Below are 23759 nucleotides of genomic sequence, written 5' to 3'. Positions count from 1 at the left end.
CATTTAAAGCCTAAATTTTTAACATGTTCAGCATGTTTGCATACATAATAAAAACACAAATACATTAGTTATTTAATGCATACAGTCAATATTTTATTCTTTGGTAATATGAATTAAGAGACCATGGAGATATTTACTACTCAGAATTTAGTGCCAAGTGCTGCATTCAGTCCAAAAATAATGGTAGAGAACCTAGTGTACTATGAGAGTGTAAAAGAAGTACTTTGAAGGATCTCATGCTTCTAATTCTGAGAAAAATACAATTCTTTGATAAGATGGTATATTAGTCCATTTTCATACTGCTATAAAATAACTACCTGAGACTGAGTAATTTTTTTTTCAAGTCATCTTATTTATTTATTTCCATTTATTTTATTGCATTTTAGGTTTTGGGGTACATGTGAAGAACATGCAAGATTGTTGCATAGGTACACACGTGGCAGTGTAATTTGCTGCCTTCCTCCCCATCACCTACATCTGGCATCTCTCCCCATGCTATCTCTCCCCAACTCCCCACCCTCCACCGTCCCTCCCCTATTTCCCCCCAACTGACCCCAGTGTGTAGTGCTCCCCTCCCTGTGTCCATGTGTTCTCATTGTTCAACACCCGCCTATGAGTGAGAACATGCGGTGTTTGATCTTCTGCTCTTGTGTCAGTTTGCTGAGAATGATGGTTTCCAGGTTCATCCATGTCCCTACAAAGGACACAAACTCATCGTTTTTGATGGCTGCATAATATTCCATGGTGTATATGTGCCACATTTTCCCTGTCCAGTCTATCATCGGTGGGCATTTGGGTTGGTTCCGGGTCTTTGCTATTGTAAACAGTGCTGCAATGAACATTCATGTGCACGTGTCCTTATAGTAGAACGATTTATAATCCTTTGGATATATACTCAGTAATGGGATTGCTGTAATTTATAAAGGAAAGAGATTTAATTGATTCACAGTTCAACATGGCTGGGGAAGGCTGAGGAAACTTACTATCATGGCAGAAGGCAAAGGGGAAGCAAGGTACCTTCTTCACAAGTAAGCAGGAAGAGGTGCGGAGCAAAGGGGGAAGAGCCCTTAATAAAAATCAGATCTCCTGAGAACTCACTCACTGCCATGAGAATAGCATGGGGGAAACTGCCCCCATAATTCAATTGTTCTCACCTAATCCCTCCCTTGACAAGTGGGGATTATGAGGATTATGGAGATTACAAAGCAAGATGAGATTTCGGTGGGGACACAAAGGCTAATCATATCAGATGGTTATTGATCTGGGTGAAAAAAAAAGGCTGGAGTTTTAATAGCATAGGAAAATATAAAAGACTTTCCATGTCAGAAGTTAAGTGTGACCAAATATTCAAGGGTAAAAATGGACATATTGTGTCAGATGGACAGTGAGAGATGTGATATTTTAGGAGAAAATAATGTTCAAAGTAGAATGCTAAAATATAAAGTAAAAAAAAAATTATAACTGTGTGAGTTGAGTATTTTTCTGGGATGACTGAGGATAAGTACATGTTCAAAAATGGTGCAGAAACCCATACTGTATCAGAGTTCAGCATAGGTAAGAAAAAAATATTTAACTTTCAGTCAGGAGTGAAGCATGGTGAAAAAGTACCATGGTGTCTCCAGTGAAATGTGTTGAAAATTACCAAAACTGAAAGCAGTTCTTTGTTGTTGATGAAAATTTCAAATGAACTTATAAACAATAGTGACAAAGACAGATTCTTTTTTACTTGTTTCGAGACAGAGTCCTGCTCTGTCACCTAGGCTGGAGTGCAGCAGTATGATCACAGCTCACTACAGCCTTGACCTCCCCGGGCTCAGGTGACCCTCCAGTCCTGAGTAGCTGAAACTATAGCTACATGCCACTATACCTAGATAAATTTTGTAGTTTTATCAGAGAGGGGGTTTCACCATGTTGTGCAGGTCCTGAACTCCTGGCCTCAAGCAATCTGCTCACTCACCTTGGCCTCCCAAACTGCTGAGATTACAGGCATGAGACACAGTGCCCAGCCAAGAGCAGAGATTCTAATGACTTGGGTAACAAAGGTCAAATAAACTAAATGAATGATGGAGAATGGCTATTTGGATAAATGAGATGAACATTTCATCAGTTCCTTTAAGTTTTTTTTGTTTTGTTTTGTTTTGTTTTAAAGAATGTTCAACCTATGTGAGCTGTTCTGGTAGAAGTGGTCCTTAAATGGCTATATTTCTTCCATGTATTACAACTTAGCACAATTCATTGTACCCATGAGTTTTATGGGTACAATGAGTCAAGGAAGTTTTGTTTTCACCATTTATAAACTGTTAAGTATTGTTGGAAAAATCTTGATAATGAATTAGGGCACAGAGACCTTGAGTCTATGGCCTTTAACTTAAAAATACACAAGTCATATAGCAATAAAATTGTATCACATATGGAAAGTACTTAGCACAATAATTGTTAATTCATAGATTTAATAATTGGAAGTTAGTAAATTCTCTTAAAATGGACTTCCAACTTTTACCGATTCTCCCCTTTTTTAATTCTAGTCTAGTATTCACCAACTTTACCACAGTCTAGTGTGATATCTTCCTAGGGTAGTCTTTGAACAGTTGGGATTTAAACAGGATTAAAGAGAGGAAAATTTTATGGCCTGACAAATCAAAATTGTACCTCTTTTTATATAGCCAATTACAAATAAAATACTGCAGGAGTTAAACTGAATGCTTATTCTAGATTTGATAAAACCAATGGGTAGCAATCCTTTCCTGAGGTTTGCAAGTGAGATACTAAACAAAAATGTAATGTAGTCACCTTGTATGTACATTGATTCTCAATAAATTAGCTTTGCAAATTAGTGGAGATTTCTCTTTAATGGTATTAATTTTAACCTGAATAGAATAACCCTAGTTGCACCTTCTGTTAATGTGTTTCTGTTACCAAAAGGAGTGCTTTTATTACTGAACTTTTTCTTTCCTCTGTAATTCAAGAGATACCTTTGCATTCCTCTCAATTTATAGGCCTTGTTCTTCTTACTTTTCTTACACACCTCCCATTCGTTTTTCTTTCTTCCTGACCATCTTCTCAAATAATTAGAGGCAATGATTTGTGTTCTTTTTACTCTTTGGGTTTCTTATTGTGAATGTACAACCTTAAGAGGACTCTGTTCTTTTTTTCTTCTGCACTGCCTTCCAGAATCATTCACCAGGAGCCTGTTACCTAGTTAACAGTCATTCAACTTGTGGTTGGCTATTTTTTTCATAAAATATTTTAATATTATTAAATTACTTTCTTATAGCTCAGAAATTCCACTTTTGTTTATATGAAGCTCAAATTTCACAATTTCTTTAGCGATATTTTTACCAATGTCTCTCCAAATTATTTTTATCCCCTAAGTTTAAAATACCCCGTAATTACAAACATTGATATCCTCATTAAAAAGAAGCAATGGGTGGCTTTGTCAAGAAATCAGAGTAGAGTTATATGATCCTGGGAAGGATGGTTAAATTCTTGGAACCAGAGATCCCTCATTTTTAAAACTGAGATGCTATAGCAGCTCTGTCAACTACCCGGAGAATAAAATAAGATGAAACTTAAACTGATTTGTAAATTGTAAAGCACTATGTTGATACAAGTTGTTGGTATGATTACCATTTTTTATCACATGTAATTAGTTTCCTAATTAATAAAAATACAAATTAGATCAAAGTCAATAATGCATATTTGTATAATAAAATGATTTCGGCTGAGGGTGGTGGCTCATGCCTGTAATCCCAGCACTTTGGGAGGCTGAGGTGGGTGGATTATGTCAGGAGATCGAGACCATCCTTGCTAACATGGTGAAGCCCTGTCTCTACTAAAAATACAAAAAATTAGCCCAGCATGGTGACATGCGCCTATAGTTCCAGCTATTTGGGAGGCTGAGGCTGGAGAATTGCCTGAACCCGGAAGGCAGAGTTTGCAGTGAGCCAAGATCGTGCCACTGCACTACAGCCTGATGACAGAGAAAGACTCTGTCTCAAAAAAATAAATAAATCAAATAAAAATAAATAAGTAATGAAAGCATAAAATGGTTTCTAATATATGAGAAATATAATAGTAGAAAACGTGTTAAAGTAATATCTTTTCCTGCTATTATAAATCATTTTCTCTATGAAATTTGAAATGATGTTATTAAGTATATTAATTATTAAGGAAAAATACTACACTTACATTTTCCAATTTTTACTTACAGTAAAATATTTATAAATATTTATATTTATTTATAAATAAAAAGACAAATTATAATTTAATCACCTCTGAGAATCTAAAGACAAAATTTTTGTTATCTTTTATTAACTAAAATTGGAAGTAGCAATAGATTGAATATATTTGAGCTTTACATAACTTAGTATATATGTTTGCATTTCTTTCATTCTTGTTTTAATAATGTTTTCTTAAATTGTTAGTACAGATAATCACTACAAAGGTAATATCTGATTATTTTTCAAAAAGCTATATATATATACATGAGGTTTTTTAAAAAAGAAAACCAGTTGAAAACATAACATCTTTCTTGAAACTCAGTTAAAAATCCTAATCGATTCAAATTATCTCATCAGTGTTCATAAGACCCAATGGTCCTACTGAACTCTAAGATTAAATTAAGGGCTTATTCTATGTGAAAATGTCCAAACTTTAGGATAGTGATTGTCAAATGTTATTAGGTAAAAAATTATATGTGTAGCTTAGTGTAAAGATTTTTGAACCCATTTTTTGGATTTTGAAATATTGATTCAGCAAATTTGAAGTGCCCAGAAATAACTTCAAGAAACACTAATCTAGGGATTGTATTCTACCAATTCATTATAATACAGGGAGAAATTTGGGTAGGAGGTTATTAGACATATGATTTAGAAAACATTGTGCTCAATTATGGACACTTAAATGAAAAAAGAAACTAAATAAGTATTAAATACATCTAATTTTGCAGTATTTTTTCATCTCATCAATATTTTCTAACTTCAACACCTATGCTTAATATTGGGGCTGGAAATTGATATCTCAAATAGTGGATACAACTGTTCCTCTTTGAGATCTTAAAATTGTCTGAGCTCTAAATATTACTTTAACATAATTTACTAGACTGTAAGAAGTTATTGTTAAGTAAGTGATATATATATAATTGCACTTTAGGTTCTGGGGTACAAGTGAAGCATATGCAGCATTGTTGCATAGGTACATACATGGCAGTGTGGGTTGCTGCCTCCATCCCTATCACCTATATCTGGCATTTCTCCCCATGTTATCCCTCCCCAACTGCCTACTGTCCCTCCCCTAGCCCCCCCTCGACAGACCTCAGCATATGATGCTCCGCTCCCTCTGTCCATGTGTTCTCATTGTTCAACATTCACCTATGAGTAAGAACATGTGGTGTTTGATTTTCTGTTCTTGTGTCAGTTTGCTGAGAATGATGGTTTCCAGTTTCATCCATGTTCCTACAAAGAACATGAACTCATCGTTTTTTTATGGCTGCATAGTATTCCGTGGTGTATATGTGCCACATTTTCCCTGTCCAGTCTGTCATTGATGAGCATTTGGGTTGGTTCCAAGGCTTTCCTATTATAAACAGTGCTGCAGTGAACATACATGTGTATGTGTCTCTATAATAGAACGATTTATAATCCTTTGGATATATACCCAGTAATGGGATTGCTGGGCCAAATGGAATTTCTATTTCTAGGTCCTTGAGGAATTGCCACACTGTCTTCCACAATGGTTCTTATTTAATTATTCTTTATTAATGAAATATTTATTTTCTTGTGTACTAGGGCTCACCAGGAGAACGTGGGTCAGCAGGTACAGCTGGCCCAATTGGTTTACCAGGACGCCCGGGACCTCAGGGTCCTCCTGGTCCAGCTGGAGAGAAAGGTGCTCCTGTAAGTAATGTCTAGGAGAAAATATATTATGCTGCTACCCTGTATAAGTTATCACTTTTTATTCAAGAATATTAGCTTTTCATACACCACTACATTCTCTCTGCATATGTGTCTGGCATATAAACACACTAGCTTGTATATAAATAATTGAATTTCAAATTCAATTAAATGAGATGACATTTTTCTACACTTTATGAAACCCTAATACCTGTGATGGAGTTGGATATTATTAATGTGAAATGCTTCTCATTTTGCTTTTTTTTTTTTTAAATGTGAGTTTTTTATCAACACTATGCCTTGCTGCTTTATATTAGAAGAGTGTGAACTTTTTACACCTGTTGTAATACAAATTCAATTTCAAGCGTTTCCTTAGTCTGTAAATGAAACCCATAGAAAGTAGCTGCCCTTCTCATGTAATTTGAGATTTAATCACCAGTGAGTGAGATGGGGAATATCTGACCAATTATTTCATCTAATATTTACTGGATTTTAGCATTTTATACATTTTATATTTACGTGACTATGGACTCTATTCTACTCAATAGATTTAGGTTTATTTGTTAAGATTTCATGTCTATTTTTGTTCATAGTTTTGATATGATTGTAGTTCTTTTAAATGATTCTCTCTTCCTGCAAGATTAAAACTCAAACTGATTTGGTAAATGTAGCTAAAAAGTGTTGGCTCTGATACACAAAAATATAAGTTCAATATTTTAGTATACTGGTAAGTGTTGATATATAAAATTAAGCTTAAGCTTATATTAAAAAATATTTCTCTATTACTAAGACTTCAGTTTTAGCAAGTTGTTTTGCTTTCATTATTTATGCATTTTCTCTGACTACTCTGTGATACAATTCCAATGTTTCTGTTTTAGACCATTTTGTGCAGTTATAACAGAATATCACAGACTGGGTAATTTAAAACAAACAGAAATGTGTTGTCTCATGGTTCTGGTGGATGGAAAGTCCAAGATAGTAGGGTCACATCTGCCAAAGGACTTCTTGCCACATCATCCCATGGTAGAAGGACGAAGAGAAGGCTAGAGAGAGAGAGAGTAAAAAGTTGACAACTTCCCCTTGTTGTAATGAACCCGCTAATGCAATACAGCATTAATTAATTTCACTTTGCCTAATCAGCTTTCGTTATGCCCCACTCCTCAACACTTTTGCATGGGGAATTAAGTTTCCAACACATGCTCTTTTGGTGACACATTCAAACTGTAGCAGTTCACAAATAAAAATATATATGTATTTGTTTCCTGTAATCCATTACCTTTCAGAAAGAATAAGAGTGTTGGAATGGGGCCATTCCACCTGCAGATAGAACTTTTAGGTGAAAGAAAAAGCATTTTTAATATACTGAGAATTTTTCTTAAGAAAATATATTTTATAGCGTATGATGTACGGGGAGAACATAGAAAATGAATTCAGGTCCTTTAATGCAAATTAACTTTTAAATAGAGGAAACACATATTTTGCACAATACACTAAAGAATGCATACAGAGAAATTAGATATAAATTGTTTTTTTATACAAATTGAGATTATACTAATTAAATAAATCAAGATTTCTGTGAAGGTAATATAATGAATGGTAGGTTTTAAGGTGGATAAATACCTTGGCTTTATGAAGAATAAGTAAATTATTGAAATAAAGATCAGAACATGAAAAAGCAGCGAAATTGATAATAAGAAATTGATTGGGTGAGACAGATGGAGAAGTATTGACAGGAGCCTTTGTAAGAGGCAGAGTTCAGACCTGGGTTTTGTTGATAATTGGTGATGTCATAACTTAGAAAGGTGAAAGAGCATGCCTTGCTTATCTATCCTCTTTCAGTTACCCCAACCAAGGACAACAACTCCAGGATGTTCCTTCCATTTTCTATTAGCCAAAATTAGCTATTTAGAATAACTAAGGGTAGACACTGTATGCTTAGAATCATATTTTTGAAGGAGGGGTCTGCTTAGGGACAGTAGCATAAAGTGGTAATAAGAGTGTTCAGTGAAAGTAGTCATAAATATCCATGCAGAGGTTTAGTAAAAACTGATGAAAATGTTTGGCAACATGTTAGATCTAGCCTTTTACTTCTACCTCTTCGCAAGTATAAAATTTTAGATCTTACATTTGTTGAGCAGCTTGTGTTATAAAAATTTCTTTTTTTTTCCCATTTATTTATTTTATTGCATTTTAGGTTTTGAGGTACATGTGAAGAACATGCAAGATTGTTGCATAGGTACACACGTGGCAGTGTGATTTGCTGCCTTCCTCCCCATCACCTACATCTGGCATCACTCCCCTTGCTATCTCTCCCTAGCTCCCCACCCCCCACCGTCCCTCCCCTATTTCCCCCCAACTGACCCCAATGTGTTATAAAAATTTCATACAATTATCCGCAGGTTTACACTTATATTAAAGAAAAGACAAAATGGGCCCTGTGAAAGATAAGCCCTGGGTCCACCCACCTATCAACACTGCTTCCTGGAATGGAGAAATGTCCTAATTAGCATCCCTATCTTAATTAGCTAGATTAGAAACTCCAGGAGGTGGGTCTGGAAAACAGGTAAGAAGAAAGGAGCTAAAAATTCTTCCAACTTAATTGCATTGATAGAAAATTTTGATAGGGAAAATGACTCTTATAGAAACCTATCAATTAGTTACTGGATGCCGGAATTACAGATAAGAAGCTATTTTAACTACGAATCTATTTGGGGGACAATTGTAGAAATTGTGGGGGAAGCTAGATCTAAAACACAGTGAAGTCAGTGCACTAACTATAACTGAATTAGGCAATAGCAGTTTGATATTTTAGGAAAAATGTGCTCTAAATACTTATTTACAATTTCTACCATGTGTGTGTGTATAATTGCAGAGAAAATAATCAGTGCCAGGATTGTAAATCTGGGAGTCATTTAAAGTAAGAGTTATGTTTAAAAGCATATTACTGGTTTACTGTGTGATGTGATGTTGAGGGAGGAAAACAGAAGTCTGGACTCAATCTTAATTGAGAATTATAATGGGTGTAAGTTCTGAAAGCATCTGGTAAGAGAGAAAAATTGTCTATGGGGTGTGTGTATGTGTGTGTGTGTGTGTGTGTGTGTGTGTGTGTGTGTGTGTGTCTCCAGAGGCATGCCATCAAACAGAACAAGAGATAAAAGAGTCCCCTTTTGGTGTATGTTGTACAAGACCAAGAATAGTGAAATACAAAAGACAAACGAATAAAGAAGCCGGGATTTTACCTGCTGGGCATTTATAGCTTTAGGTTAATTCTAAATTGATTCAAAAAGAAAAAGTGGACTATAGAGGAGTGGTGTAGGGGCATGTAAATCACCTCAAGCAGGGCATGGAACCCAAAGAAAATTGAGCGGTTGGTGGAAGTACTAATAGGGTTGAATGTATTGCCTCATTATTATTATTATTATTGGGTGGTGCATACATTTATCTACTTTATCAATAATAAGGAAATAATCATTGGAAGAGTTAAGGAGTTAAAGAAATTAGAGTACACTAAAGTTGCCTACTTGGAGACAACCAGAAGTGGGTTGGGAGCTAGCCCTATCATTTATTTAGCTCATGATATGGATTAAGTTGTTTAACATCAAAACCTCTGTTTTCTCGTCTCTGAAAAGAAGATAATCACAGTATTTTGTGAGGACTAGATAAAATTATAGTTCTAAATCACTTTTCAGAATTGTGATAAGTTGTGATAAATATTCAGAGTAGTCATTATTATTAGTAGTAGTGTTATCATTGCCATCCGTGTGTGAATCAGAGCTGCCATAAAAAAGGATGAAACAATAAACCGAGAATAAATACCTAAATGAGCTATTGAGGAAGGAGTGATGGATTTTGTGAATTGTAATAAAAGTTGTGGGTGTGAGTACAGGTTAATATGCAAAGAGTTCTCCTAGGGGCCTTCCAGGCCAGAGGAATAAAATGTGCTCAGGCCATGCCACAGAAAGGGGCATGGCATCAGCTTTAAGGGACTGAGAAAAAAGGTATAGAAGGTTTGGAATGCAGAGAGCAAGGTATAGGGGAAGCGAGATATGTTTGGGCAGGTAGCTGGAGCTAGATCATGGTAGACTGCACAAAGCAATGAAGTCTTTATCTTAGGAAAAGTAAACAAGTAAATTGACCTAAGAATGTAGGTAACATGATCTGATTGGCTTTCTGGATGCAGTGTGATGAATAGATTGTAAGGAAGTAAGAATACATATGGGAAAAGACAGGAGGTTTTTTCAGTAGCTCAGAACAAGGATACCAGTATTTTAGAATAAGATGTCGGTGGTGGAGAGGAAGTAAATATATTCAAGAGATAATTAAGAGATAAAATATGTAAAACTAAGTCATTTTAAAGGAGCAGGAGATGGTAAGGGAAGTGAGGGAAAGTGGTGTAATGAAAAGGCAAAACCCAATGACTTGTAGAGTCCCAGCTTGTGTAACAGGACAGACAGGAACTCTGAATGCAATTAAGAATGTTGTCGTGTGCAAAACTGTTGAAATTTTGACTTTTAGAATATAATTTATTTTCAACTATGAAAAGATGTTTTATTGGAAATAGAAATTGTGTTCATTATCTAGGCAGTTTTTAAAATATTGCACAATATAGATAAATTTAAACGTGAAAGTAATACCATTTTCAAAAATCAGGAGAACCAAAACAAACACAGAAAAAGCTAAGTCTTCTCATTTTAATTCCATAAAAATGACAGTGATTGAAAATATCAAAATCTAGGAACATTCTTAAAACCTTTCTTAAAAATAAGAAAGTTACATGTGAAACATATAAAACATGTTGCAAAGTGGGACATATGAGCAAGTGTGTTTTACAATTTCTAAAGCCTAATACCCATTGCTCTTTCAGTGGCACTAAGGAAAAGGAGTAGAGGTTCAACAAAGTTTTGCAAGCATCAGGGAATCTGATTTGTCAATATATAATACTTGCATGTTTGAAAGAAAAATTCTAAGTTGGTTCCTAATTATGTTTGTGGACCACAGCCTAAGAGTCATAAGTGATTTTAAAAGAATAGTATTCTTAGTCACAAATGAAGGTAGGGATCATGTATCATTTATTCTTTAAAATGATTTTCTAAAAAACAATAAACAATTTGCCTTGTCAAATATAGAAGCTAGATTATTACTCCTGTAGCTGCACTCCAAAACTGTAAAATTAATGATCGTTGGATATTCAATACAGGGAGAAAAAGGTCCCCAAGGGCCTGCAGGGAGAGATGGAGTTCAAGGTCCTGTTGGTCTCCCAGGGCCAGCTGGTCCCGCTGGCTCCCCTGGGGAAGACGGAGACAAGGTTGGTATTCATTATTCACTTTAGTAGATCCTGTGACAAAGCTTAATTTTTTTCAAGAATTCTAGAATTAATCTTTATGATTAGGTGCCAGAGGAAAGGTTACCTTTTTCAAAGTTTCACACAGATTTTTTCATATGCTCAAAAGTTTTATTTAAGAGGTTCAGAATGAGTGTTTATTCCATAAAATAGCATGTGATACATAAACATGAAAATCAATTAAAAGAACAATGGTAGTGAGAAAAACTAGTAGATGTCAAAATTTATTTATTTTTTAAAATATCCTTCTGAAATCAATATAAAATAAAAAATAATTAATAACATGTATATCTTTAACTCTCATGCCTTGGATATTGCACAATAAAAGTTAAGAACGAGTTACATATTTACTTGATAATCCTGTTAATATTTACCAACATGTAAGTACAGACTCTAAGCTCCTGATTCCAATGTATGGCTGTGTATTAAATGTTTTAATTTAATATATTATTATATTACTTTAAAATAGTATTTAAAAATTTGTAAACCAGCACTCCGATGATGTGCATCATTTTAACATTTGGAAAATTAGCAGAAAATTATTTTTTGTTATTATTTTATTTGTTTGTTTTTATTTTTATTTTTTACTTTTTTTGAGAGATGGAATCTTGCTTTGTTACCCAGGCTGGAATGCAGTGGCACAACATGGCACACTACCTTCTCAACCTCCTGGGTTCAAGCGACCTTCCCACCTCAGCTTCCCAAGTAGCTGAGACTACAGACATGCCTCATCATGTGCACCTAACTTTTTTTAAACTTTTTTTTTTTTTTTTTTTTTTTGTAGGATAGGGGTATCATTATGCCTCCTAGGCAGATCTCAAACTCCAGGACCCAAGCTAACCTTTCACCTCAAACTTCCAAAATGCTAGGATTATAGGAATAAGACCCAGTGCCTGGCTAGTAATTTTTGATTAATGTGTAATTATAGATTTTATAAATCAGTATACTTCCGTTATCAGTTTACACAGGTAATATTTAAGACAAAATTGATTTTTTAATTGTAAATTTAGTTGTAGTACTCTTTGAAGTTAAATTGACTTGTCTTTAACATATTAGTCAATACTAGAAAGCTAGAAGCAGAGGGAACCTAAGATTTTGCATTTTAAACAGTGACATTACACACTAGCATGTAATTATATTAAACATAAAATTTAACTGTTTGATGATAATTAAGACAATGCAATGGCATGTTAGAGATAAACTCTAACTCAAATTTTTCAATTACAGGGTGAAATTGGTGAACCAGGACAAAAAGGCAGCAAAGGTGACAAAGGAGAAAATGTGAGTTTCCTACTTCTTATTGAGAGATCATTATTTATTTAACACCTTTTACAATTTACCATTGATATTTTTATATAGTCCTACTTACTTTTCTAGCTAAAACTTATAATATCAATACTATGTTACTTCTGCAGTTATATAATTCTATAATTTTACATATTTCTGTGAAGTTTTCTATTTCTGTGATTAAGTAAAGTATGATCATTTTAGGCCATTATTTACAACTCTGCTATAGCAAATGGAAGAGTAAAATAATGAAATAATCTTTTTTGTATGATTATGAGAAATTATACATACATGTATTTACCAAAATTAATATCATTGTTATGTTCTACCTGTATACAAATTGATAACTCACTCCCATATGTTATAAACACTTATTCTATAATTTTTTCTTTAAATCATAAAACTTCAAAATAATTTTCATTTCTCAGTCACATGGTGTGTTCGCTCTTATCTTTATGTTATTCTTTAGTCATTACCAGTTTACATTCTCTTTAAATTATGTATTTTAAAAATGTCCTCCTTCTTAAATAAAACATATTAGATGATGATACTTTCATATGCTTCAGCACTTCCTTACTAATTTATACTCTCTAAAGAATATCAATGGACATTATTATTTAAATTCTTTATTTTCACTTTTTTTCTCCTTTAAGCGTTCATATATTTGCTCTCTAATAGAAACATAAATTGAGGGAGTACAGAGATATGTCCTTCAAGTATTTTTTTTCACCTAGTTTAGTAGTTTATACATTATCCACAGCAATTTGTTTCTAACAGACCAATTTGGTTCTATTTTGTGATCCATCAGTCTGATGCTTTTAGGGTTGGAATTACTTCCTACTTCAACACATAACTGAAAGGAGGTTTCTGTTAGAATTGATTCAATCTAAACTGAAGAGTTACCAAAGTCTTATGAGATGAAGTTTTCTAACTAAAAAGAAAACTCTAGAATTAAAATAAAAAGAGCTTGCAGTAATAATTGTAGTATTTAATGCATAACAGGCTCTGAGTTCATTTTTATATCCAGTATAACAAAACATAAATAAATAGGTGATAGCAGTGATACTCTGGATCTATGCTATAAAATTATGGCAAGAAATTGTGTACAGAAAACTGGCTGCATATGTTTGGTGCAGTGAGTATTGACTATAAATTTACAAAATGTATTTTGGTGTCTGTCTTAGTCTGTTTTGTGTTGCTATAAAGGAATAGCCAGGGCTGGTAATTTACAAGGAAAATAGGGTTATTTGGCTTACAGTTCAGCAGGTTGTACTAAGAAGCCTGGGGCTGGCTTGGATTATGATGAGGGCCTTTGCACTGTGTCAAAACATGGCAGAGAAGTTCAAAGGGGAAGCAGGCCTGAATAAAAATGGACCAGACCCCACAGGAGTGCTGATTTTAAAACAACCCTCTTTCATGGGAACTAGTTCATTCCTTCAAGTACCAATTCAGTCTCCCCAAAGCAAGAACTCAATCATTATGCAGCCAGTCCTGATGGATCCACTTTTAGAACCCAACTCCAACATTGGGAATTAAATTTCAACATGAGTTTTAGTGGGGACAAACCATATCCAAAGGATAGCAGTAAATTACTTTAGATTCCATTTAGATTTCCTAATGATAAATAAATACTATTGATTTAATTAGACTATCTTATACGGTAGATTACCTTATACACTATGCCACATTTTAAAGTTTTGTTTACTCCTTAAAAGCTGTGGTAAAATGACTACAGGGCCATTATTGAGGCCAGCAAATCTCAAATAGTTTTGCCTCAGGACCCCTGTGTACTCTGAAAGGTTTTTGAGGAGCCCATAAAGCTTTTGTCTATGTGGATTACTATTACATGAATTAAAACTGATAGGTTTTAAATATTTATGTATTGATTCCTTTAAAATTAAGAATAATAAGCCCAAAGCACTTTTAATAAAAAATAGCTATATTTATCCAAATAAAAATATATAATCCCAAGAGTAGCATTGTTACATTTGTTTTGTCTAGTTTAATAGAAGCTCTATTCTCATATCTAGTTTAGCTTGTGGCTACATGCTTTTTTGGTTGAAAGTATGAAGAAAATCCAGGCTCACATAAATATGCCTTTTAAAAGGGAGGAGCATTTTCAATACCTTTTCAGATAATTTTGAATATTATTTGGTTTTACAAAGAAATTTTCTAAGTGATAGTTTTTATTAAAGGTCAATTGCACAACAGAATCTGAAATGACAACGGTGAGCTTTTTGTGCTATACATTATATTCCACTGCTCTATCTTGCACTTTAATGACTCTTTTTCATACATAAATTTGTAATATTCTTCATTGATCATTTGGAAATTATTGGTTTACTGGATAAGGTCTTCAAAGTATTGACACAATGCTTTATGCAATATCAGTATCATAGGAAAATACTTTCAGATTGGGAAGATATAAAGCCTGCAATGGCAGATGGGAGATTTCCAAAATTCTAATTCTTGCTTTAAAGTTAAAACATTATTGACAGTAAATACTGTCAGTTGTTTTCTTTGAAATCCAAGACTTCTTTTATTTTGAATAACATCTGCCAAAATCATAGTTATTATTTATAACTATGATTATTTATAATCACAGTTATTATTTGTAACTATGATTATTTATAGTCATAGTTTTTCTGTCAGCTGCTCCTTCAAGTAAAAATGGTGCTTCATGTAAAACTTAGTGTTCCATGTAAAAGTTCAGCCTGCATCTCAAACTATAATCCAAGTTTTTTTTTTGAGAAAGGCACTGTACTTCAGCATGAGGCAAAAATGCTTTATGTATGTTTTCTATTTGTCAAATGAGTATGAAAAGACGCATATTCAAGGTCAATGTTTAATAATATTAATAATTTTCAAAGTCTCATCAATACAATTACATCTAAGACATTCTTAGATGGAACAGCCATTTTTGTGTTGACGAAGAGTATATTGTGATAAAATACAATGAATTCTATTACAAATGGTAGCTACAGACATATTAGTCCTAAGTTACCAGCAATTTTATTCACCATGGATTTTGCATCACTGATGCAAAAGTCTACATAGTATAAAAGACAAAAAATGCCTTGCTGTTGTTATGAGAAGAGTTATGAACTAGCAGAATTCTGAAAGGGTCTCAAGAACTCCCAGTGGCCCATGAACCAGATTTTCAGAATCTTGCTTTAGCAGTTCCCCCACAAGGAGTAGTTGTGATACAGAACAATACAGTTCAATGACCCTTTTATTTCTTTAATGCCTGAATCTTTTATATTGCCTGACCAGTTATTAATGTAAGAAAATGAGACACTGAAGAAGCGTCAATGCATGTAAAACTCATAATGCCTTTATTAAATCTACTGCTCAAAATAGGAGGTTCTGGTGTACTTAATATATAACATTGAGTTTGCATGTGTATATGCATTTGTGAAAATTCTAAATTTTCATATATCACTATATTCTATCTATATGGAAGCCTCAGAATTCTGATGTTCCCTCAGAAGATAGTGTATAGACAATTTTTCATGAGCTCTTTCCTAATCATATTTATTTCATTAAAGAAATCTGATACTTTGAAAATTTTCAAATGTGAATCTTGCAACATGATTTATGTTAGCATAGAAATCGGTCTTGAAAATTCACAGCATTACAGATGAGAGTGCTTTCAATAAATGTCAACTTACAATTAATTTCAAATGTGAAAGTTTGACTGTCAAGGAGTAAAATAAATAATGATTGCACTAAATGCAAAAGAATTCTATGTGATGCTTCTTTTTTCCAAAGGAGTGTTGAGATGTTTGATATTGGTAGGCTAAATATTTTGCTTCATATAGCTGAGTTCATATAGCTGGCTTCTCTTTAAAAATTAGTTATTTTTGTCTCACTGCAGGGTCCTCCTGGTCCCCCAGGTCTTCAAGGACCAGTTGGTGCCCCTGGAATTGCTGTAAGTATTCCACTTTTTCAGCAAATCTAAATCCTTACAGCTACCTGATTAAATTTATATACTGTCCCATAACCAGTCAATTTTGTGGAGTAATAAGTTTTGTTTGTATGTTTGGCATTAAATCAAATTTAAATTTTCAAATATAGCTAACCAGGCTGATTCTTAGAAACGAAACATAACTTCAATTGAAAATAAGTGATAATTAGTTGAGAAGTCCTTAATATGTAATACACTCAGATAATTATTTCCATTATTAGACAGCTTTTTTACCCCTTTGTATAAATGATCAAATCAAAATCAGTCATAATCCAGAAGCAAAGAGAGTAAGCAAAACAAACAATAGTATATTGGAGCGGATAATGGGAATTTAGTCTATTTTTCATTTGGCTATTTTAAAATATATCTGCTTTGATTAAATTGGAAATTGCCACATTTTTTTAATGACTCATATCATAATGATTTTTTCTAGTTTGTGATAATTTTTCTTTCTCTTCTCTAGGGAGGTGATGGTGAACCAGGTCCTAGAGGACAGCAGGGGATGTTTGGGCAAAAAGGTGATGAGGGCGCCAGAGGCTTCCCTGGACCGCCTGGTCCAATAGGTCTTCAGGTAAGATGCTCTGTCATTGTGTACTCCATCATTTCTACTTACTTTTCACCAGGCTTTCTGGTGGATGTAAAACAAAGTATTTTTTTTTCTTGTTTTCTATGAAGGACCTTGTGTGCAATGTTTAGCCATAAAGATTATTTTATTTAGCTGAACTTGAAAACATTTTTATCATGTGTGATGAATTCTCCTGAATGTGTATCAACCTTTGTCCCTGATTTGGAGTATCTTCAGCCCCACCTTAGGTATCACTCCTTCTTTCTTCACTCCCATTTTGTTTGGAAAATGAACTATAACCTTACCTAAGTCTGATACTTGAAAGTAAGATATTAGAAGAGTTCTTTCACAAGACTCATAACAAGATAAGTTAATCCTTCAGATGGATAGCAATAGGAGGCACACAGATTCTTAGGCAGACAGGGATGGATCCCTGGAGAAACTCTACCTATGACTCTTTACTTTCAAGATGGCTAAAAAAAATAAAAACCATTTTGAGAAATGTCATCCTGCCAATAGTAACTGCCAACAGCACGTGTTAAACAATAATAGGTAAAATAAACAAATTAAAAGTCAGTTGATCATTTAAGATAGATTACCATTTTATAATTATAATTTTAATTTTATGAAGCATATCCAGGAAAAGAAACATTAAATTGTTGAATGTTATAGGCCGGGAAGGTTCTGTTCAAATATGTCTTACAGTAGGACTCTTAGAGAAAATATTCCAGAGCAGGCATCTTCTATTCTGGGTTGTTTTTCACCTTCCACTTGATGTTTACTGCTTCCTACAAACTTTGGAAGCATTAAGCTTTTTCTTCCACTTGCTCATTCTATCTCTGCCTAATGACCCATGGAAAGATTATAACATTTTGTCTTAAATGATGTTAAGGTACCACATGAGAGTAACTTACGGTGTATTATCAGTATTAGAAATGGTAAATCAAGTCATCTAGTTCACTGAACCTAGAAATGTATTAAGTTGAAGAAACGTATATGTAAATTGAATTTACATAAACAATTTGTACCTTTATTTTTATAAATATAATTATAAAATTATTGGTTATGATATTAAATAGCATACTATGTGCATAATTATACAAATTGCATTATAAACACAATATAATGAACTGTTTCTGTTAAAACACTTAATGGATGTTTATCCAAGAATATGGTTTTTTAAATGTTTCATTTTATTTTAAGATCAAAATATTTATTTTTAAACTTGGAAAGTGCAAAAATTTCACTTTCATATCTGCCATGTTTAACTCAGTTATACTTGTTAGACAATTTTACATAAACAGTCATAAGTACCATATATCAATATGTGTGATAACACATATTTAAAAGCAACAAGGCATTAAAATTAGATTGTCAATGGATACATTACTATTCATTTTCTTTTTTTATTTGACTAATTATTCTGAATCCTATAAAGCTGTAATTTAGAAACAGTTCTTATGATTAAAGAAGGTGTCGTGTAGATTATATTTATAAAATAGTCAATAAAATTTTCATCTTCATTTCCACAAAGTAAGAAATGTGCTCTTTGATGAGGGTGACTCAAGAAATCAATTCATTTAAAAAATGTGATTATATTTTCCCACAGCTACTTCTTTAAATCAGGAAACTGAATGATGCTAATGTAATTAACATGTTTGCAATGCATCTGCCTCCTTTAATTGAGTCTTCTTGGCAGAATAGATGTTAGCAATTACAATAGACATAAGTAACAATAATCTAATATTCAGGTTAAATGTCTTGATTTTTCAACCTGACATTTACTATCATCTGCATATGAAGAATACATACACACATACACATGTGAAGAGGGAATGTGTATATTCTTGGCCTAAATTCATTTTTTGACTCATCATTTAAGTGGAAATGAATTTAAATTGACAGACCTTAAAACAGAATCTCTCTATGCATAAATTACCTCCTTGGAGAAAGGTAGGACATTTCATAAGAACTGATTAACCCTAGAGTGCCTTTCAGCATGTTTAGATCCCTGCAACAAGAGAATTTGACTTATTATATCTCCATTAATTGTAATAAAAATAATTTTCTGTCTTTATACAAACTATGATCTAACTTAAACAGAAATGAATATTTAATTTTTTCTATTGAGATATTTTTATTGACCTAATAAAAATAATTATATGCATAAAGAAAAGACGAAAATGCACAACTGGGTTTGTAATAGATAATAAAATTTGTGAACTAATATTGACATACCTTTCAATTTAGGAATATTAAATTAGATGCACTCTACCCTAAAATGGTATAAAAACCGGGACAAAAATAAGGAATGTAATTTTTAATTTATGGTGTTTATGGAAACTTAATTATGTTTAAGTTGCAGTGTGTACTATTGAAGAAAATGGTGTTAAATATTTTTTTCAACTGTGTTAAAATATAATGCATGTTTAAGAATTTAAGTTTATGTATTCTGTCAAATTCAAATTCAGAATTTGAATTTCTGAAGTTAATTGCCTTAGAATCTAAAATTTTGCAATCTGCTACAAGTAATTTTTAAGTAAATAAAATCTGGCAAATGCTATCTGTCTTTTTCTTCCATAACTTCACTTATAATTCTAGAAACAATCATCAGATGATAGTAATAGTTTGGGAAGTATATATAGCAGTCTCTTTTCTTAGACATCTTACTGACATTTGAGGAAAAAACAAAATTCCAGTACATATTTTTCATTACAAATTAGTAACTAAGATTTCCTCATAAAAATGAATATATTCCACAATTAAACGAATGTATAAATATTCAGGAATTATTTATAAACTTTATAAACTCTCTTTACAAACTGAAAGTCGTGGATTTAGCAGGTTATAAAAACAATTTTGTGGATCATTACCATCATTAAAAAAATGAAATAGAACAGGATAAGGTAAAATAGAATGAAAATATTAAAGGCTATCATCTATGCAAAAGGCTAAATATTGCTTTTTGAAACTCATGTTTCAACTACTTTACATGTGCATGGTTAGGGAGCATTAAGTAAAATATAGTTTCACGGTGGCTCATGGTCAAATAATATTCAGCAATTGCAGTGCAGTGTCAAGAAGTTATTAGTATCATTAAAGTATTAGCAGTTATTTAGAGCTTTAACATTGTATTTTTATGTCTAAAACAGATTACATCTAAAATATTATACATTTAAAATTAATTATGTATAATATATATAAGATGTATTAATATATAAATATACACCAAAAACCTTAAAAAATGAAAGAAAATTCATAATCCTACAATATTAGAAATGGTTACTCTGTTTGCTGTTTCTGTCCTATAATTAGCACAACTATTCTACAAACATATTATACGGTTAAAGTTATACCATGCATATTCATTTGTATTTTTTATTTATCATATATGCCATTCATGTTTAGAGTATTAGTGTCACATTAGTAGTCACATAATTCTGAATTTCTTTAGTTCTTTTTCCTAAGATTAAACTTTTGGAATGACAGGTTTTTCAGTATCATAGTTACTGTTAGCAAGAAACATTTTGTTGAGTGTAGCTCTTCCTGTTAGTTTATTTTTTAAAAATTCATTCATTTAACAAGCATTTTTATGTAATTTTAGTTTTTGATTGGCCCTCTGATAGTTTCTAAACAGTTGACACCTGAAAGATTACTGATGAATTCATGCCCCAAAGCAGCTCATGACTATAAATCTACACGGAAGTAACATGAGAAAGTTTATAAATGTACAATTGAAGTATGTACAAAGTATTGTTGTGACATCAAAAGAAAATAAAAGTTATCTGCATGGGATAATTTTTGGGAAGATCAAGTAAGTAGTCAAGAAGTAAAACAATTTCCCCTAAAGACATAGACAGATGAAATTTAAATGTGATTTTTCTGTCTTCCTTCATACTGTAACACAGATCCTCTCTTTAATAGCAGTTGCAGTGAATACATTGAATACAACCGAAATAGATTTGGGAGAATTTTTAAAGGTATAATTTGGTAGGTTTCATGGGCTCACTGATTTGTAAGATTCAGAATTGATAAACAGGTCAAAACTGCAGAAGATATTTATAGCTTTTGAAATATATTGGAATATTTAGTTTACCAAACTGGTACCTAAGTATAAACAAATCATATTCTAAAATATTTTGGGATAAGAGTTTCCATAAATCTGTACCAGGGAAGTTCTATGTATTATTTGTATAGGACTGAGCAAATAGCTGGTGGCTCATAAATTCCCAGTTCAAATTATATATTTAGCTGTTGTAACAAAAATAAACAATATAATATTATACCAAACAAATTTTATTTATAAATGCAGGTGTAAGATTTGATTGTGTGTGGTCAACACTTGTATAATAAGTGTTTTAACAAATATTAGTCTCTGAATCTTAATTTTCATGTTCTTATTGAATTTTACACTTGATTTTATCTTAGAAATTGACCAAACATGTCTTTTTAAATACATGAGTGGCTTTTATTATTTTTCTACCATATTTTCTTAGGGTCTGCCAGGCCCACCTGGTGAAAAAGGTGAAAATGGGGATGTCGGTCCCATGGTAAGTTTGTATTTTTTGGCATTTGATGTGTATGTACCATATATATGGCAGTCACTGGTTTGTACATTATTATGTGTTCTTTCATTTCTATGTATATGTTATTGTACGTAAGCAACTGCCATGCTTTAGTTATTTCTTAGTCTTTGGCTCTGGACTTAGATTTGGAGCAGGTAAAGAACAGATAATATTCACACAAGATTCAGATAATTAGCAATTTATACAGAATAAAAAATTAACTGTACTTCAAAACAAATTCTTAATTTAATAAGGAATTCTGTCTTAATTAGAATGCAATGACATAATTATTTGCATTTATTGGTTCTGGTTCTCTAAAGCCTGAACTGAAAATTTGAAATACATATAATTGTTTATGAAGTACTACCTGAGATAAGAAAATAATTAGCAAAGGTTATTGAAATCCATAATGAAATGTAATGCCCGCATGTCTTAAGTGTCTTTTTCCTTCAACATTGCCCTTAGTTTTCACTTCCTTCAGAATACACGTCTTGAAATCTTAATGCTTTGAAAACCTAACAGTCTCTTTAGGTTTTATTCTCCTTAGGAATTACTCTCAAATCTATTATATTCTTTGAAATGATCCTTATCATTAATAAATCTAGATGTAAGAAATGCATGAAAACTTTGCTGATTCAAATAACTGATTCACACTTCCAAGCAGTATTAGATACATAGCAAGTTCCTTTCTAGATATGATTACCCTGGTTCCTGAATCATTGATACATTCTTCCTAATTAAGTGGTAATAGATAATAATAGAAAAGCTTTTCAATCATAGCATTAGAATAAACTGAGATCTTTTAAAAACACTAATGTCCAGTGAAATGTACTTATGTACAGTGAAAAATAAATTCGCTGTAGACTATTTAATTACAACCTTGAGGTAGGGGGTTCTGGCATCAGTATTTTATAAAATTTATTCCAAGTTACTTTTAATGCACTGCTGGGAGAGAGAATTGTTTTTTATGATGAAATTAAATAATTATTCTTATTTTCAATTCTAGCATATAGAACCTAAGCGTTGGCATAAAAAAGCTAAAATACATATACACGAAAAATACTTCTATTGGTTAATTAATTCAACATCTACTCAAGCACCATGTCTTTTTCCAAATTTACATTCGCTTTATGTTGTAATACATTCTAGCATAAAATATTTCTAGTTATATTGTGAATATATTATATCACACAGTAGCAGTATACTTTCTTGGCTCATTTTTTAATCAAATTGTTTTTCCTGAAATCCTAATTTCCTCATAGCTATGTGTAAAGGCTCATTTGCTAACATGATGTTGTATCCATCAAGGATGACTTATAACCTTGATATGCTTCACTAACTATAGCTTTTACAGGCTTCAACTTCTTTTAGTTTTATTAGTCATAAAAATGTTGGAAAGATGTTTGAATTTAGTCTTCGTAAACCTCAATATTTCTCTCTTACAGGGTCCACCTGGTCCTCCAGGCCCAAGAGGCCCTCAAGGTCCCAATGGAGCCGATGTAAGAGCTGTGAAATAGATGTTAATTATTTTGAAGTTATCTAGTTGTCATTATTTTATAGCAGATGCTCTCTGTGAATTATAATGCAGATAATCACACTACTGTATATATTAAGTGGTTAAGAGCTCAAGGTCACCTTTTCACTTCGTTATAAAAGGAAAAAAATTGAATTTATAATGAATCAATCATGGCAAATATAACACAGGTACACATTTTCCATTCAATATATATTTACTGGTTACTGAGAAATGTTATAATGTTGTGTGTATTGTAATTACCACATTATTCAAACCAACATACTTAGACTGTGCCTTGTGTATGATAACTCTTATGCACTTGTTAACAGCGGATTTTATCTAAAAGTTTTTCATTTTGTATTTTCAGTCTATGTAATGGTACAGCAATATGTACATAATAGGTGCACCCTTTATCATGTAAAATGTTTTCTCTCAATTGTGTAAAGACGATATTCTCCAAGCTTAAAAATTCTTCCAATATTGTAAGATTTTGAAATATAGTGCCAAATTTATCTTATTGATACCATTGGTGGATCTATGGCTTTGATGATATTTCTTCTTCTGGCTAACTTTTCACAATGAAGAAGTCTATATTTTCTTCATTTCTATGGTCTTCATTTTCTTTAT

The 23759-nt window shown here is 32.5% G+C and overlaps 1 protein-coding gene across 3 annotated transcripts in view; it reads left to right on the top strand.

The window, feature by feature from the left end:
- COL11A1 (collagen type XI alpha 1 chain) overlaps window positions 1-23759 on the top strand; it is a 213456-nt gene that overhangs the window by 143989 nt on the left and 45708 nt on the right. For all 3 annotated transcript variants that reach the window (XM_032262929.1, XM_032262930.1, XM_032262931.1), the window contains 7 exons: window positions 5787-5894; window positions 11089-11196; window positions 12460-12513; window positions 16397-16450; window positions 16950-17057; window positions 21548-21601; window positions 23062-23115. In XM_032262929.1, the coding sequence (XP_032118820.1) occupies window positions 5787-5894; window positions 11089-11196; window positions 12460-12513; window positions 16397-16450; window positions 16950-17057; window positions 21548-21601; window positions 23062-23115 (540 nt within the window). The remainder of the gene's footprint in view (window positions 1-5786; window positions 5895-11088; window positions 11197-12459; window positions 12514-16396; window positions 16451-16949; window positions 17058-21547; window positions 21602-23061; window positions 23116-23759) is intronic.

The sequence above is a fragment of the Sapajus apella genome, unplaced genomic scaffold, assembly GCF_009761245.1.
Source record: "Sapajus apella isolate SASKATOON/1434 unplaced genomic scaffold, GSC_monkey_1.0 scaffold133, whole genome shotgun sequence".
Classification (NCBI taxonomy): Eukaryota; Metazoa; Chordata; class Mammalia; order Primates; family Cebidae; genus Sapajus; species Sapajus apella.
Note: the sequence above shows the minus strand (reverse complement) of the source record. Positions and strands in the feature narration are given on the sequence as shown.